At 43.7% G+C, this 18,304-nt stretch overlaps 1 protein-coding gene across 4 annotated transcripts; it reads left to right on the forward strand.

Annotated features, from left to right (window-relative positions):
• The first annotated feature begins 316 nt into the window (after positions 1-316).
• Positions 317-17,337, forward strand: TPBG (trophoblast glycoprotein). 4 transcript variants are annotated; one of them, XR_004024281.2, is made up of 5 exons: positions 317-1,066; positions 2,128-2,243; positions 7,210-7,239; positions 9,473-9,542; positions 12,472-17,337. XR_004024281.2 is itself a non-coding variant. In XM_089921780.1 (3 exons), the coding sequence occupies exon 3, from the start codon at positions 2,480-2,482 to the stop codon at positions 3,737-3,739; it is 1,260 nt and encodes a 419-aa protein (XP_089777906.1). In that variant the 5' UTR covers positions 652-782; positions 943-1,066; positions 2,128-2,479; the 3' UTR covers positions 3,740-4,434. The 4 variants fall into 4 exon arrangements, 3 of the variants coding, with proteins under 3 accessions (XP_089777906.1, XP_022446022.1, XP_089777905.1); XM_089921780.1 differs by lacking the exons at positions 7,210-7,239; positions 9,473-9,542; positions 12,472-17,337 and having other exon boundaries at positions 652-782; positions 943-1,066; positions 2,128-4,434; XM_022590314.3 differs by lacking the exons at positions 317-1,066; positions 7,210-7,239; positions 9,473-9,542; positions 12,472-17,337 and adding an exon at positions 1,098-1,390 and having other exon boundaries at positions 2,128-4,434.
• Positions 17,338-18,304: the final 967 nt, after the last annotated feature.

The raw sequence follows: 18,304 nt of genomic DNA on the forward strand, positions 1-18,304 counted from the left end.
CAAAACTGGCTTTTTGCACAAATTGTTGCATTCTCCAACCCCTCCAGGTCTTGTCTGGGTCATTTTGGCTATTGGCTCTGCAGACTATCTCTTCCCACAAAAGTAATAAGGAATCAACTTGAGAGTTGGGGCCTTTTTTCACAGTAAAGGCACACGTCACAGGCACAAACTTCGGCATTCTTTATTCGATCCTTTTCATATTACCAGATCTTAATTTCCCCAACTGTTTTCTCTAATTGCCATTTTCTTTCTAAAATGAACAAGCCTTGAATAACCAGCCACCTTCTCATCCTTTCAGGGAAATTATTTGATGGGGAGAAAGGAGATACAGAGTCATTGAGAGAACAAGGATTGAGCCTGCAGGACCCCAAACCTCTCCGATGTAACAAATCCCCCCTATACCCAGTCATTCAGAGTCTCCTTTCCCGACTTAAGCCTCTCGGTTCCCTGCCTACCTGGCGCCTCCTGGGGCGTTAGATATTGGGACCAAACTTCTGCTCTCCCCAGGCGGCCTCCCTCCCACTCCCACCCCGTGAGCTCTCCCATCTTAAGTGACTTGCACTGACACATCGCTGCCACATCTGGTGAGCGGGGCGGGTCCGCTTTCCGGGTGACTCACGTCCTCTTTGTATGCCTTTTGTTTCTAGGACGCTTTGGCGGCCGTTTTCTTCCTTCTGCTTTTAATTTGGGGAAGGGAAAAGCTCATGAATCAAGAGTGAATCTCTTCTCCACCAATCTTTTTTCCCCCTTCTTAAAGTTAGCTCTCTCCCTTCACAAGTTCCGTAAGTTATCCGGAGAAGTGCGGGGTCGGGACAGGTAGGGACGCGTTAATTACACCTAAATCTGAAGTTGGCAGTCGAACGTTATCACTTTGGTGGGAAGACTCGCGAAACTCCCTTGCAGGCTGCTGGGCGTTTTACCGCTGCCGCTGTGCATTTTCAGCTCCCTTCTTTACGCTGCTGCTTCGCGTTGCTCTGTGACGCCTAAATCTACCCGGTTACTGCCATAAGTGCCCGAATCAGGACGAATTCCACGAGATTCACCAGCGGTTTTGTTCCTGTCCAAGGTAAGTCCAGTATGCAAAACGAGGAACCACCATGGGATGTCGGAGAAGGGGGAGAAGAAGGGATTCCCTCATCTTTTCTGGCGCATTCCTCGTCAGTTTCCACCAGGGGGAGGTGCGCGGCGCAGACTCCCCCCTCGCCTCCTTTACTCAATCCCCCCACTGAGGTCCGCCGAGGCTGGCCGCGCGGCCGGAGCAGCCACTCCGGCAGGCCTGCCCTCCCCCGACCCCCGGATTGGTTTTTCCCAGCTGCGGAGGTTGGGCCTGGGGCTGGGGTGCGAGGAGAGTCGGCGCGCAGCTCGGACCCGAGAAGTCCCCGCGACTCCGGTGGGACTGGGAGTTGTCTCGGGAGGTGGCGGGCGGGCGGGCGCGCGGAGGTGAGCGGTGGGGAGGTGGCGGAGAAGGCAGCTCCGGGGCCCCTCCCCTCGGGTTCCGCCGTCGCTTTGTTCGCGGCCTCTCCCCTCCCTTTCGGAGATGACTGGAATGCCCTCGGATCCGAGGGGCTGGAGGGGGCGCGGGCTTGGGGGCGCCAGCTATACGCTCCTCCACTTAATTCGAGAGGGTTCTGAGAGATGAAAATACTCCTGTAGCATGAAACTTCCCTCTCATCCTCACCTGGGCCGGGAGGAGAAGTCCGGGCGGGGGGCGGAGACCCCGGAAGGCAGGTAGTCTGCGGAGACGGTGGGGGGAAGGACCTGGGAGAGTGAGAAGTTTGGCCGGGAGGTGCTGGGGATTAAGCGAGAAGTTCGATGCGGGGGAGCGGGGGTGGGGGGTGGGGGACAGGACGAGTGGGATCGGGAAAGGAGGAGGGCGGGAGCTGCAAGGGTATATATAGTAGGGGCCGCAGCAGACGGAAGACTTTGCGCTCCGGCATCTCGGGTCGCGCGCCCCTCTCCCGGGGTACGGATCTGCGGGGCGCGCTGGGGGAGGCGAGGCTCGGACGGGCTTAAAGGAGGGAGGTCTCGGGTACCGAGTGGGGACGACTTGGCTGGCAGGGGCCGGTTCCTGCACTCGGGGAGCTGCGGGCGCCGCTGCCCCTCACGCTTCTCTCCCGCTTGTCCCAGGTCGCGCCTCGGATCCTGCGCGAGGCGCCAACAAAAGAGGCGAGGAGGTACCACCCGGGGGCGGCTGCTGGAAGAGGCGCGGAGGAAGAGCGCAGCGCTGAGCGTCCCGACCCGCCGTGCGTACTTTCTGGAGGGAAGGGGCGGGGGACTCGGCCCCGGGAGGGGGACGCCCGGCGGCGAGGGGGTTAGCCAAGTTCCTGCAGCAGCGGCGGCGGCAGCGGCCCTCCTCAGCTTCCACAAGACCAAAGTTTTCTCCAGACGCTTCCGGCCGGCCCGCGCCCTCCGGGCCCAACCTCCCGAACCTTCGGAGCGGGCAGCGTCCCAGCCCAGCTCCGGGGAGACCCGAGCCGCGATGCCTGGGGGGTGCTCCCGGGGCCCCGCCGCCGGGGACGGGAGGCTGCGGCTGGCACGGCTGGCGCTGGTCCTCCTGGGCTGGGTCTCGTCGTCCTCCCTCCCCTCCTCTGCGTCCTCGTCTACCTCCTCGGCGTTCCCGGTCTCCGCGGCGTCCGCCCAGCCCCAGCTGTCGGGCCGATGCCCCCCGGCGTGCGAGTGCTCCGAGGCGGCGCGCACCGTCAAGTGCGTTAACCGCAACCTGACCGAGGTGCCCGCGGACCTGCCCCCCTACGTGCGCAACCTCTTCCTCACCGGCAATCAGCTGGCGGTGCTCCCCGCCGGGGCCTTCGCCCGCCGGCCGCCGCTGGCCGAGCTGGCCGCGCTCAACCTCAGCGGCAGCCACCTGGAGGAGGTGCGCGCCGGCGCCTTCGCGCATCTGCCCAGCCTGCGCCAGCTCGACCTCAGCCACAACCCGCTGGCCGACCTCAGCCCCTTCGCCTTCTCGGGCGGCAACGCCAGCGTCGCGGCCCCCAGCCCCCTGGTGGAACTGATCCTGAACCGCATCGTGCCCCCTGCGGCCGAGCGGCAGAACCGGAGCTTTGAGGGTGTGGTGGCAGCGGCCCTGCGAGCAGGCCACGCGCTGCGCGGGCTCCGCCGCCTGGAGCTGGTCAGCAACCGCCTCCTCTACCTGCCCCGCGACGTCCTGGCCCAGCTGCCCGGCCTCAGGCACCTGGACCTGCGCAACAACTCGCTGGTGAGCCTGACCTATGTGTCCTTCCGCAACCTGACACACCTCGAAAGCCTCCACCTGGAGAACAACGCCCTCAAGGTCCTGCACAACGGCACCCTGGCAGAGCTGCAAAGCCTGCCTCACGTCAGAGTCTTCCTGGACGACAATCCCTGGGTCTGTGACTGCCACATGGCGGACATGGTGGCCTGGCTCAAGGAGACAGAGGTAGTGCAGGGCAAAGCCAGGCTCACCTGTGCATTCCCGGAAAAAATGAGGAATCGGGTTCTCTTGGAACTCAACAGCTCCGACCTGGACTGTGACCCTATCCTTCCTCCATCCCTGCAGACGTCTTATGTCTTCCTGGGTATTGTTTTAGCCCTGATAGGCGCCATTTTCCTACTGGTTTTGTATTTGAATCGCAAAGGGATAAAAAAGTGGATGCATAACATCAGAGATGCCTGCAGGGATCACATGGAAGGGTATCATTACAGATATGAAATCAATGCGGACCCCAGGTTAACAAACCTCAGTTCTAATTCGGATGTCTGAGAACCGCACGAGGACAGAACAAGGACAGCTATGCATGAGATGTAGACTTCAGCTTGTGTCCTGTCCTAGGCTTGCTGCACCACCACCCTCCACTGTAGCTGCCACTGACCTTGACTGAAAGCAGTGAAGGGAGTTTGCTCCCTTATGTAAAGTTTCTTGGTGTGTTCTGCTACTGTAAGACAATGGACAACTGTGCTTAGTGTTTTATCCTCTTCCTTTTCTGGGAAATCAACACATCTGGAGGGATGTTTTCAAGTTTCAGCATGAACATGGCCTCCTGGCTGTCTGTTTCTCTTAGTACAGTTCAAGGTTATCAAGTGTACTCCCACAGATAGCATTCAACAAAAGCTGCCTCAACTTTTCTGAGAAAAAGACGTATTTCATAAATATCAGTTTTATTCTCATGTACCAAAATTGTGGAGAGAATGATTGCATTCCATAAACTGCCCGCAGACCTTAGCAAGCTCTTCAAAGTAACTCCATAGCACACAGGAGCGCCTGCATCTGAGAGCATGCTTACATTTTCCTGTTCTGCATATTACAAAAAATAACTTGCAACTTCAGATAACTTCTTTGACAAGTTACTTTTCTGATTGCAGTTTATATGAAACTGTGCTGACGTTTTTTTATAAACTGCATCGAGATCCAGCAAACTAAATTGTTCCCAAAAAATTAAATAAAGATTCTTAAAAGAATTACAGTTGTGTTCAAGTTTACTATTTGAAAAAAAGATTAGGGGCAGTGATATTAAATGGTCTTGGTTCTGATGATAATTAAGGTGTTAGTTATTATAGCTGAGAATGAAACGGGAGCAGTGTCTTATACAGACAGACTTTGGAGATAGTTTTGAGATGGTGGATCCTTTCAGGGTTTACATAGAGAATTTGAATATTCATGTGAAAGTTAATGCTATTCATTAAACAATTTTGTAAAAGCATTATAAAATTCGTAAGAGGGAAGAGTTCGGTATGATAAGCAGTTCACAGTGTGGGGCTTTTTCTAGACTAAGTTAGGACAGAACAAAATTATTTACGTAATAAAACTCTCCACGTGAAATTTTTCTGTGGATTTTTAGAGCAGAGTACGAAACAAATATAATGCAAATAAATGTATGAAAATGAAGTGTCTCAAGACATAGAATATTCTAAAATAAAAGATTTAAAAGAGTAACTTTAAAAAGTTATAAGGTCATAATGTAAATTGGAACTTAGATTTTCCTGAGAATATATTTTTTTAAATGCTTAAAATGGAACCTATAGGGTTGAGAGTTTGATTATCAGAGATTGCTAATGTGTTTAAAAAATAATTGTTATGGTAGGATATGAATTTGAGGAAATAACCAGAGATAACTGTCTATGTTCACAAACGAGTGTCTCAACTAATCGTAGGTTCTTATGTTCAGTTCAGCACTTAAGAATTTGGGGACATTTTGATTTTAGCTAAACTCTATGTTAGTATATACACCTTTGTGAAGAATAAATCACACTTAGGTGTAAATAAAAGCAATTGATTAATCAAGTGATATTGTCAATTATAGACAAGATTTTTTTCAGAGTTTATTATTTGCCAAGTAAGTTTAAAAGTAAATTCCATTAATCTCTAAACTCTTATATAAAGTGACTTTTAATTTAGCCATTATTGCTTAATTTAAAGTGTAGGTAAACTTGTGCAAGTCTTAGGGCCCTTCTTTCCCTTTAAAATGATCACGTTCTGGTGGGCTTCCCTGGTGGTGCAGTGGTTGAGAGTCCGCCTGCCGATGCAGGGGACACGGGTTCGTGCCCCGGTCTGGGAAAATACCACATGCCGCGAAGCGGCTGGGCCCGTGAACCATGGCCACTGAGCCTACGCGTCCGGAGCCTGTGCTCCACAACGGGAGAGGCCACAACAGTGAGAGGCCCACGTACAGAAAAAAAAAAAAGATCATGTTCGGGGGTGTTTTATATTTGAAATAAAATTTAGGTTTCCATACTTTTATAAATGAAATAGGATTAGACAGTACTTTAGTTCTAGAAATCTTTTTTACAATAGAAGCATAGAAAGCTTTTTCCTCTTTGAGTTAAATTCAGAAGTTTTCAAAATAGAGCTAAAAATATCTGAATCTGTTCCTTGTTTAGATTAGATTAGACAGACAGAATATGATGTTTTAATTTTAACTATATTAAGTTCCTTAAGGCTCATTTTATGAAATAGTATGCATTATTTTGGGGTTATACGTCAGATCCTACAATTCCTAAGAAAAGGTTAAATATATGGTACTTAATATTATTCCATTAAACATTTTAAGTGTTCACCAGGAATTCATACACTGGCTGGCTGCCATTATTTCCTAAGGGTGATGCCAAAACACAGCCAAAAAATAGTGAAAACATCTAATAAATAAAAGCACACCATCTTAGGAATACACTGCCGATGGGCTTTCATTGCTAAGTCTGCTGATATTGTAGAAAACAACAAATTGTAATATTTATAGCGCCTCTGTTCAGAAGAATGATTTCTCCTTCATCATGTGATAATCTAACAGTTAAAAACTGAGCTCTATCTAACATCCAGGAAAGCGCTAGATTTGTCAGTCTAGCTTTTCTCATCAACTCACTGAAGCAGAATCTGTGACACAGTGAAGCCGAGTTTTTGCCCATTAGGTGATGGCTTTTTTGAAGTTTATGATTTTCTGCTTCTTTTTCACCCCCTTGCTTCTTCCTTTGTATAAACTTCCCAATTTTATATCATATCACTGCTTGCTCTTCCCCAGTACATGGAAATAGATATTCTTAAGGTAAAAAATATTACTGCTTGAAAACATTTGTTATTGTGTAGTCATAATACTCGAAGTCTATAAGCTTATAAGGCATTCTGAGTTCCTTGGCAGATAGGTGCTATATAAATCCAATAAGGATTATAGGCAAAAAGAAAATGAAAGTATCGCTTTAAGTGCACTTGTTTTAAACACTGTTCTTTAGTACCATTATGCATTTTTGATCCTAGAAACCTACAAATAGTCCATTTTTCAAAATTATTTTGGTTGGTGATATACTTTATTACTCAGCAAAGGTTTCAGCAGAAAACACCCTTCATTTTTCCTTTACAAGTTTCATTTGAAGAAAGTTAGAAAAATACTTAAAAATTTAAGTACTTGATAAATCTCTCAATTTAAAAAGCTATTAAAATGTCCAATAAATTTCAATTTAAAGTGGCAAGAATTTAGGCTAATACAGCTATTTGACCCTGAATTGTAACTCGCCCTTTTCAATGTAACAATTCAGTTTGCAACATTAATATATGTATCATCAATTTTGCTGCCCCATGCGACTCAATGGTGACCCATGAGGCACATTTATACCTTATAACTGATAGATCTTTCTTATAAAATAAGGCTTCTTTGAAGCACATTTGATAACATTTTTTAAAGAAAAAAGAGCTACTTAAATTGATACTATCGATAATAGACAAGATTTTCTTTTTTTTTTTTTCAGAGGCGGAGGAAGGATTGGTTGAAATAAAAGGTACATTCTTTTAAATACCTTGATTGGCAGCAAATGTGGATTATGCTCATCTCAGTATTTAATTGGAAATAAGTTACAACTTTGTTATCTGACTTTTTAATTAAAGTGGGTGGAATAAAAGAAGCTCCCAAATGAACTATGATTGTTTCCTTAGGTATTCCGTTTGACTCTGTCCCTTTTGGACTAATGTTCCAAATAGGAGGCTTACCTTCTTTAGGACATCAGAGGCTTTGTAGCTCTAGCTTGGGAACCTTTCCTATCATTTCTGCTGGTTTGCAAGTTAAAACCAGTTTGGCCCGTGCTTTCTTTCTGCTGCAAAATCCAGCCTTCAGAGAGCAGCACCCTGCAGTGAAGACAGACATTTTTCAGATGAGATTCAAGTTTCACTTTTACACTTGTGCAAGGATCTTTCACAGTAAAGGAGAGAGAAGGAGGAAATTATATTTCTAGATCATATATGAAAAATACCTTGATGATGTATTTTTAAAATCTTTCAGTAATACTGCAGCACTGCACTAGAAAATAATTAGTTTAAGAAAATATATTCTGTATTGCCTAGGTGATCCTGTCTTTTAGGAGGAGAAAAACAGCTCCTTGAGGATGTTTTGTACAGGTATCTTTCCATCCCTAGTAATGTTTGATTAAAAATTCAGGCTGGGGCTTCCCTGGTGGCGCGGTGGTTGAGAGTCCACCTGCCGATGCTGGGGACACGGGTTCGTGCCCCGGTCCGGGAAGATCCCACATGCCACGGAGCGGCTGGGCCCGTGAGCCATGGATGCTGAGCTTGCGCGTCCGGAGCCTGTGCTCCGCAACGGGAGGCCACACAGTGTGAGGCCCGCGTACCTCCAAAAAAAAAGCAGGCTGGTTTTATGTTTTATCTTAAAACATTTTAGCAGCTCTAATTTTGTCATGGGTTAAAAAAATCTAGATTTAAAAACATTTAATATATGATTTATGTATTTTTGAGAAGAAAAAGAATTCTTAGTATTTCAAAATTGGATGGGCTCTTAAATGTGTCAAGCCCAGTTTCCCATTCTACAAATGAAAACCTGATAATTGTGACATGTTAAATAGCAACAACTAGGACTAGATCTCAGGGTTCCAGACTCCCTTTCTAGTTCTTTTTTTGCCACATGGTGGTATTGCTAATTACCTACCTTGAGACCTTTGAAATTCTCTTGTCTAATTTAAAAAAGGGCAATTGACGTGAATTTGTTTTATTGTTTTTGCTCTGTGCTCAAACATTCACTACATTTGTTTAAATTTCACTTTCAGTGCATTCAAAAAATTAAGTGTCAGACCCCAGAATATGCTTACATAAAGTTCCTCTGAGTCCACAGTATGATAGGAAATATTTCGGAAATTTAATGGTGATATTTCTTTGGAAGAGAAAACAACTCTGGAAAGCTGTGTGAGCCTGTGCAATTCTATCTTAAAAGATGAGCTAGCTCAGCTGGTGAGAACACCAAACAAATGAGACCAAGTTCACAGGCCGTGAAGTCGGTCAGTCACCAGGTGAGCAGTCAGCTTTGCATGCTCTGCTCGGCTCTCCCGGCTGGCACCCACTCCGGGTGCAGGCTACCACCCTTCCTCTGAGGACCGAGACCAAACAGGGAATCCAAATCGACGGAAATCCACCATCACCCTGGAAAACCAGTGGACTGACGGGCCAAACCCCAGCAGCTCTGCTGCTGCTGTGCCAGTTCACTGTCTCTACATATACAGGACCAAACTCATGACAGTCCCAAAGTCCTGTAGCATGCATGCCACAGATCGCAAAAGGTTTCTCATCTTACTTGAATTTTGAGAAAAATCTATCATCGGTGCCTTTTAATGTGTCACGTGGGAAATTCATTAGGTTTGCTTGGCTACTGAAAATGAAAATGTGGTATAAGATTCAGGATCATGGTTACCATGTCACAAACCTGTATGTTAAGTGTTTATAAAAACAGAAATGCAGTTTAGCTGACATTTTCTGCTAATAGGATTTATTGGTGGTTCCCATTTGGACTTGGTGAATGTAAGGATACATTTGCTTTTAAGGAAGCCAAAGCTTAAAATATAACCAACTATAATATTTTTTGTGAAAAGTACATATTTGGGAATATGTTTTCAAGAACCTGAAGGTGTTATCAAGATAGGCTTTTTTAAAGTGGAAGTTTACAGTTCTCCTGACCTCCCTTTCGCCCCCCACAGTCCTATTTGTACAACTTTGTGTTTTCTTCCCCTAAAGAGGACCATGATACATAACATTTCAAGGTGACGACTTGCACACAGGAGAGCTGGACTGACTGAAACATCAGGTCAGTCAATTTACAAACGTTCCTTTCTATGTGCAATGCAGATTCTCTGAGTTTGACAATACAGCTAGTTAAATGCCTTCAAGGAAGACTTTAATCTTTCAATTAGACACATTCTGTATTTTTATAGATCATGGCAAACACATGGCTATCAAACATTTAAAGGACACTTTTTTGTTTTTTGTTTTTTTGCGGTACGCGGGCCTCTCACTGTCGTGGCCTCTCTCGCTGCGGAGCGCAGGCTCCGGATGCGCAGGCTCAGCGGCCATGGCTCACGGGCCCCGCCGCTCCGCGGCATGTGGGATCTTCCCGGACCGGGGCACGAACCCGTGTCCCCTGCATCGGCAGGTGGACTCTCAACCACTGCGCTACCAGGGAAGACCTAAAGGACATATTTTTAAATTAACTCATGTTTCTCGTAGATTATTTAAAAATACAGTGGGGACAAACACCATGAATAATCCTATCACTGAGGAAAAGTGCCTTAATGTCAAGATAAACTGCTTCCTGTTGGCATCACGCTGTACCTGCCTTTCCACTCACAATGTTGTGACCATCCCCTACTACCATTAAAAACTATTTCAGGGCTTCCCTGGTGGCGCAGTGGTTGAGAGTCCGCCTGCCGATGCAGGGGACACGGGTTCGTGCCCCGGCCCGGGAAGATCCCACATGCCGCGGAGCGGCTGGGCCCGTGAGCCACAACTACTGAGCCTGCGCGTCCAGAGCCTGTGCTCCGCAACGGGAGAGGCCACAACAGTGAGAGGCCCGCATACTGCAAAAAAAAAAAAAAAAAAACCAAACTATTTTAATAGTTTAAAGTACTGCAGACAATCACATATTTTACACACATAGGATGTTTCTTGCTAATGTTCTCGTAAGCATCGTTATACCTACCTGTGTTTCTACGTCTCCCATATTTTTCCCTTAAAGTAGATCCTTGAATGAGAATTACTGCAGCAGAGGGTAATCTTTTTCTTCTAAACTCTAAAAATATTTTTGATGTCTATTTAAGAATATTAAATGTGGAACAACATCGTTCACTATAAGAATTTCTTAAACAAAGTACTGAGTGCTCTGTGGACAGGATTTTGAACAGAAAGAAACTCTAAGCTGCTAATTAACTTGTCACTGTTTTTGATCCACAAATGTCTACTCTCTGTTAAAATACCAAAATTAGAAGATAGCTAAGTCCATAACCCAGTTATAAGAGTGTGTATGTGTGTGTTGCAGGGTTGGGAGAGGTGATATGGGGTGTGGAGGAACCTCTGGGAAACTAGTTACAAGTTAGCAAGCAGTTTTTAAGACAAACCTATGTTTTCCTGAATTCTACTCTCTTTTTAGATGATTTGTGTGTGTGTTCTTAGAATTAATTTACATTCATGCACGTGATTTAACTGTGCTAATCTTACTCTTAATCTGCTTTAAAATTTCAGTGAAGTCCTATGAGCCATTTATTCAGTTCATTCCATAGATACCTATTCAATGCTTTCTATATACCAGACACTGTGGTTGCATTGGATTAAAAAATGAGTTTCTGACATAAAATTGCTTCTGATCCAGTTGAGAGGATAAACAATGATAATAGCTAACATTTTATTAAGTTCTTAGTATGAATCAGGTTCTAGGCAAAACCCTTCACGTGTAAGATCTTATTCTCATTGGAAGAGAAAATTGAGGTTTAGAGATGCTAGGTGACTTGCCCAAGCACAACCAGGTAGCAAGAATCAGATGTGGGATTTTTTTTTTTTTTGGTCTGTTTCCAGGACCTGTGCTGTCAACCCCTGAGCTTCAGGAGCAATAAGATGTGAATGACTTTGTTATAGGGTAGAATGTGATAAAGCACTGCCAGAGATTCAAACTGTGTGATATGGGGTTCAAAGCAGGGAGAGAGCTTGTCTAATTGGAAGATTCAGAAAATCATTCATGGAGGATTGGCTTTTAAGATGATTTTGAAGAAGGGCCGATAGAGACAGTGGGTAGAAGAGAAAACTCAGGACAGAGCATAAGCACAGAGAATGGAGGCAATTAAAGACCAGGTGCGTTCTGGGAACAACAGCATTTGAAGAATGATGTTTATCAAGGAGAATAGTGGAGAATGAGACTACAAAGATAAATCTGTATTTACGATCAATAGTTTCTATTTAATTCAGTGGACAGTGGGGGAGTTATTGGAGGTCTATGAGCAGGGGAGTGATACGCATAGATGTGGTCATCCCCTAGTGGGTGAGATCCACATCTCCTCCCCAAATAAGTGTGGATATCAAGCCTGATGACACCACACATGCATAAAGAGGGTAGCAAAAGGTTTATTACTCCCATACGGGATTTTCTGGGAGGGTAGAGCTTGGCTTTGTTTTTCATTGCGATTAGGGGGTGGGACCAGAGTGAGAGTTGGGGTATTTGTGGTTTTAACTACCCAGCAGGTGCCAAGGGATGAAGCTCATGGGCCTTCTTAGGAGCTTGCCCCAATGTGGGACAGAAAGTGGGCAGGGGGGTATGAGCTTGAAAGCTGTCAGTACTCAGACATCACAGATGAAATCAGACTCAGTTATAATTCACCACTGACGTTTGATTGATGATATGCTATGTCTTATTTAATTGATGTTGAACTTATTTAAGTAAACTATTATAGCTCTCTGAGGCTTACAGCATGTGGCCATTAGTAAGGTGAAAGTTCCATTGAATGTCTCGTTCTAGAGTCTATGGTATTTGTTTTGAGAAGTGAAACGCATGCCTTGGTCACCATCAGTAATGTCTGGGACTCTGAAAGGGATAAGAAATGTCTTGAGAAGGCCTTTTATTTTGGCTCTAGTATGGGCAAACTTTATGTGGACCTTGATTTTTATCTTAGGTATCTACAGGGCAATCAACTCCTTGGATAAGGAGTTGTTGCCATTGGTCAGACTAAACGGATTTTTTTTTTTTTTTACAGAGTCTGTACAAACATGCACTTTGGACCAATTTTTGATCAAGCATTTTCCATCACTAAGATGACTGCATGAAGTTTGGCCAGTTGTGCTGACCCTTGAATCTCATCCTTGATCTAGGCTGACTTGGTTAGGTGGTGGATAGCAGCAGCTGGCCAGAAAGCTCCATCACATGTTATGGTGACCTTATCACGGATAAAGTAAAGTTCATCCTGAGTAATCACACACACACGCACACACACACACTCTCCAGGTGGCCAGCAGATCTCCCCCCCGCCCTTTCCCCTTTGGAAACCATAAATTTGTTTTCTATGTCTGTGAGTCTGTTTCTGTTTTGTAAATAAGTTAATTTGCATCATTTTTTTAAGATTCCACATATAAGTGATATCATATGGTGTTTGTCTTTCTCTGACATACTTCACTTAGTATGATAATCTCCAGGTCCATCCATGTTGCTGCAAATAGCATTATTTCATTCTTTTTAATGGCTCAGTGATATCCCATTGTATATATGTATCACATCTTCATTATCCATTCATCTGTCGATGGACATTTAGGTTGCTTCCATATCTTGGCTATTGTAAATAGAGCTGCTATGAACATTTGGGTGCAGGTATCCTTTCGAATTAAAGTTTTCTCTGGATATATGCCCAGGAGCAGGATTGCAGGATCATATGGTAACTCTATTTTTAGTTCTTTAAGGAACCTCCATACTATTCTCCATAGTGGCTGCACCAATTTACATTCCCACCAACAGTGTAGGAGGGCTCCCTGTCCTCCACACCCTCTCCAGCATTTATTATTTGTAGACTTTTTTTTTTTTTTTTTTTTTTTTTTTTTGCGGTACGCGGGCCTCTCACTGTTGCGGCCCCTCCCGTCGCGGAGCACAGGCTCCAGACACGCAGGCTCAGCGGCCATGGCTCACCGGCCCAGCCGCTCCGCGGCATGTGGGATCTTCCCGGACCGGGGCACTAACCTGTGTCCCCTGCATCGGCAGGCAGACTCTCAACCACTGCGCCACCAGGGAAGCCCTATTTGTAGACTTTTTGATGACGGCCATTCTAACCGGTGTGAGGTGATACCTCATTTTGGTTTTGACTTACATTTCCCTAATAATTCGCGATACTGAGCATCTTTTCATGTGCCTCTTGGCCAACTGTATGTCTTCTTTGGAGAGATATATATTTGGTCTTCTGCCCATTTTTCAGTTGGGTTGTTTGTTGTTTTGATATTGAGCTGTATGAGCTGTTTGCATATTTTGGAAATTAATCCCTTGTCGGTCGCACTGTTTGCAAATATTTTCTCTCATTCTGTGGGTTGTTTTGTTTATGGTTTCCTTTGCTGTGCAAAAACTTTTAAGCTTAATTAGGTCCCATTTGTTTATTTTTGTTTTTGTTTCCATTACTTTACAAGATGGATCCAAAAATATGTTGCTGCAATTTATGTCTAAGAATGTCCTGCCTATTTTTTCCTCTAGAAGTTTTATAGAATCCGGTCTTACATTTAGGTCTATAATCCATTTTGAGTTTATTCTGAATATGCTGTTAGAGAATGTTCTAATTTCATTCTGTTACATGTAGCTGTCCAGTTTTCCCAGCACCACTTATTGAAGAGACTATCTTTTATCCGTTGTATATTTTTGCCTCCTTTGTCATAGATTGACCATAAGTGCATGGGTTTATTTCTGGGCTTTCTATCCTGTTCCATTGATCTAGGTGTTTATTTTTGCACCAGTACCATACTGTTTTGATGACTGTAGTTTTGTAGTATTGTCTGCAGTCAGGGAGCGTGATTCCTCCATCTCCGTTCTTCTTTCTCAAGATGGTTTGGCTACTCAGGGTCTTTTGTGTTTCCATACAAACTAAAAATTTTTTGTTCCAGTTCTGTGAAAAATACCATTGATAATTTGATAGGGATTGCATTGAATCTGTAGATTGCCTTAGGTAGTATGGTCATTTTAACAATATTGATTCTTCCAATCCAAAATCACAGTACATCTTTCCATCTGCTTGTGTCATTATCAGTGTCTTTCATCAGTGTCCTATAATTTTCATAGTAGAGGTTTTTCTGCCTCCTTAGGTAGGTTTATTCCTACCTAAGGAGGCAAATGTATTGGGATCCCCAGCTATAATTGTTTAAATGTATTAGGATCCCCAGCTATAATTGTAACTTGGGCACCAGTATTGATTAAGGCCTTTAAGGCCAATGGGTGCATCTTAGCTCATGTTAAAATTAATTTAGAACCAGTGTTGTAGAGGCACAAAAGCCAATCAGTGCTCTGTTGGATAAATTATTTTAGTATATTCTGGATTCACAATTGGGCCAAATTGCTGAACTCTGTTTCATTTCTGATTCCTCACCCTATAGCAAAGTCCCTCATACCTCTACTTGGTGGTTACTGGATATACTTTGGAGGGTTCTACTTTACTCTGCTCATATTTATAAGTTTCTTCCTACAGAGAGTCCCAACTCAGTACTGTCAGGGCCCCTCCATGGTGATTACTGCTTTAATGGGTTGAGAGACACTGGTCTTAAGTCAGTTTTGAAATAACTCTTTGGCATGTTGATAAATCTCTGCACTCAATAGGACCCATAGTCTTTGTTGGTCCATTTTGCAGTTATCCAACAGAGTAATGGCATCCTTGGCCCTTAAAAAGAATTTTTTTAAGTACAGTTGACATGCAATATTGTATTAGTTTCAGGCATACAACATAGTGGTTTGACATTTATATACATGACACACTTCTTATTGGTTTGCCCAGATGTGAGGCAACAAATGAAGAGGGAGGAGTGGGGCTTGAAAGTATCAGAGAACAAACATCAAAAATGGAGTCAGACTCTTATTGTTTTGCTCCAGGAAGACCTGTCTGGCAGTGATGTGTGAGAGACAGGAGATACATGGCTGTTTCAATAGTTAAGGTAAGATGGTACTTTATATTGGTTTTTATCTCACAAATCAAAAAGAAAAAGTTTCCCTGATCAAGTCTAAAGATGGTGCCACTATTTAGTGTGTCAGTTCTCAGGGCCAGCTGGTTTTGACCTTTGAATGAATGGAGGAGACTGGCTCTCTCTAACAGCCAGGGTACTTCATACTCTGTCCTTTCTTCATCTTTTCTATCCTTCGATTTGTGTTCTAATGAGAAATGAATTCACCAGAGAGACTGCTTGAGCAAATCTGCAATCTTAATAATTTAATACTGGCTAATCAAGTTAAGTGTTGGGTGCTATTATGTTCTAATAGTCCTGAGAGTAAGTTGGTCACATATAGGTAGGGAGTTTTAAATTAGCTTTTTACTGTTAACTGCAGAGACATTTTGTATTACTTAAGAAAGTGCTTTGGCACCAAGTGCTATATTAACATTAAATTATTTTGTCCTCTTAATGGGCGAGTGTAGTAGGGACCATTTCATAGATGAGGAAACCGAGGCACTTTGGAAGTTAAATAACCTGCCCATTGTTCACATAGCTAGTAAGTGGTAGAGCTAAGATTTGGAAGCCAGGATCCTAGAATTTGAATCTGGCTCCAAAGTCCACTTCTTAACCACTGTGCTATATTGCTTCCCTTCTCACACGTACCACAATAACCACAATGCTATACATTCTTAGGGAAATTAAGACTATATATAACAGGTTTCTCTTTAACAAGTATGGTATTTGGGGTTATGGATAAGTCACCAAATAATTTAATTTCAGTTTCAAAGTCCTTAGGTTTTCATTTTTTGATGTTAAAGTATAAACACAAAATCACTACATTTCAATGGTATTTAATGTATGTGAAGAAATGGTAAATATAAGGCCCCGAATAAAATATTGTATATGAAAGACAGCAATGTGAGAATTCCATTTGCAAATCTGAAATGGAAAAAAAATCACAATAGCTTAAAAAAACAGCACTTTCTTTAAGACAAATAGTATCACTATTCTACTTTCAATATCTAGATGGGTTCATAGACTTCCTTTGTGGCTTTAAATCAGTTTTATGCGATTGGCTGCATCCATTCTGGGGAAATGTTTTCCACAAAGTGAAACTTAGTTTTGAAAATCAGTATAATAAGACCAATGTAGAGAAATCAGACAGTTCAGTGTTTGGACCTTAATTATCTGATCTGAGGTCTGTGTTTATCATTTGAATCAGAGTCGTTGTAAAATTCTCCCTGTTAGAGTTAAGAATAATTTATCCTGTCTTTTCAGCTTAATCTTGGCTGGACAGTTGCCCTCTGGGTGGAGAAACTGAGAACAAGTGCTCCTGGCCTTCTTGTGTATCTTCCAGGGTGTTAATCCCACTGTTCTCAGCAAGGCCCAGCTTCAGGGATTCCTCTGCTGTCTACGTAAACCCTCCCTGACGTGCGCCGTGATAAGGATATTTTTTAAGCCATCTGCATCTTCGTGTACAAACCAGCTTACTTTAACTGACTCTGTTGGTCCCATCAGCAAAATAACCTCTCCGTGCAAAGAAACAACTTTTTCAATTAAATTGACATTTAGAATAAATACAAAATGCATTTGTACGTTGCCTCTTCTTCCCCTACACTTGACTGCTTTGCTTGTGCAGGTTGCCACAGTGTTAGCCAGATGATCTTTAATAAAAGATATAGCAACATAAATCAAAAGCAAAGAACCATTACATCAGATTTTTCCATATGTCTCACCTACCCCCTGGAGGAAGGTAAGTTGCTTTTTCCTTGGGAAGGCCTCACTCAATCCTATGACTTTGTGTTAGGAAAAAATGGCATTTAACTAAACCCAGTCAGCAATGTTGACGCTTAGAATGTTTGACGATTTGTTACTATCCTTTGTTTTGCTTGAGAAACTCGATATGCAGCCAACATTTTGCCAAGAGAAATGAGTGCAGAAAGTTGATGGTACATGACTGGATGGAATTAGTTTGGGCCCATCTTCAAACTGAATCGAGTTCCAAGCTGGGTTGAGGCTTAACTCAAGAGGACTTGCCTAATGGCAATGGCTTCCTGGAGGCCCTGACCGGCTCCAAAGGTTCTGGCAGTGCCACAGTCTGCAGGGTAGATCGAGTGCATTAATTTGGATTAGGCTTAGTTGTGAATGGCGGAAAACTCAGTAGAAGTAAATTTTACTTCTTTCTCTTACAAGTTCGTAGATTTGAAGTCCAGAGGTGATATGGCAGCCCTGTTCCATGAAATCCTCAGGAACTCAGGATGCTCCTAGCTCATTGCTCTGTCCCTCGTAGGCAGCCCTGATCCTTTTGGTCTAAGTTGGCTTGAGTCTGGGATCCTTTAGGATGAGCCCTTGGGAGTCTTCCTTCATCCAGTAGCTAGTGGACCAGTCTAGAGAAAACAGCACATTTGCCAGGATGATTTTGTGCTTGTTTTTGTTTTGTCAGCAGGGAGGATAAGGTCAGCCTCTCTCTATTTTTAATTTTGTTTCTGACTGTTACCTCTGTACTTCGCTTATTGAAAAGCAGCATTTGTATTAATTGCAAATGTGGTGAAAGCTCTAAGTTTTTTTGGGGGGAGGCAGATATGATGTTTCTTTTTCCCCCTGTAGCTAAAGTGAATCATCTAGCTGTCGTTCAAATTAGTGAGGTTTTCAGTTCAGGAAATATTTATTCAACACTTTCTAAGGGTCAAGGACTATGCTAGAGGATATGGGAATAAAAGATGAACAAGACAGGATTGATGCATTCTCATAGTGGAAATGAGGCAAGCATACAGATAACTCGAATACAAAGCAAAATGTGAATATAAAAGCTACACAGTGTTGTGCAAAACCAAAGGAGAGGTAACTTTTACTGGATGACTCAGAGAGGGCTTCATGGAGTCACTGTCATCTGGGCTTTGGCGGACTAGAGGCAACCGTTGGTCA

This window comes from Delphinapterus leucas, chromosome 12 (genome assembly GCF_059928025.1).
Source record: "Delphinapterus leucas isolate spDelLeu-1000000601 "Yukka" chromosome 12, BTC_Dleu_Yukka2, whole genome shotgun sequence".
In the NCBI taxonomy this organism is placed as follows: Eukaryota; Metazoa; Chordata; class Mammalia; order Artiodactyla; family Monodontidae; genus Delphinapterus; species Delphinapterus leucas.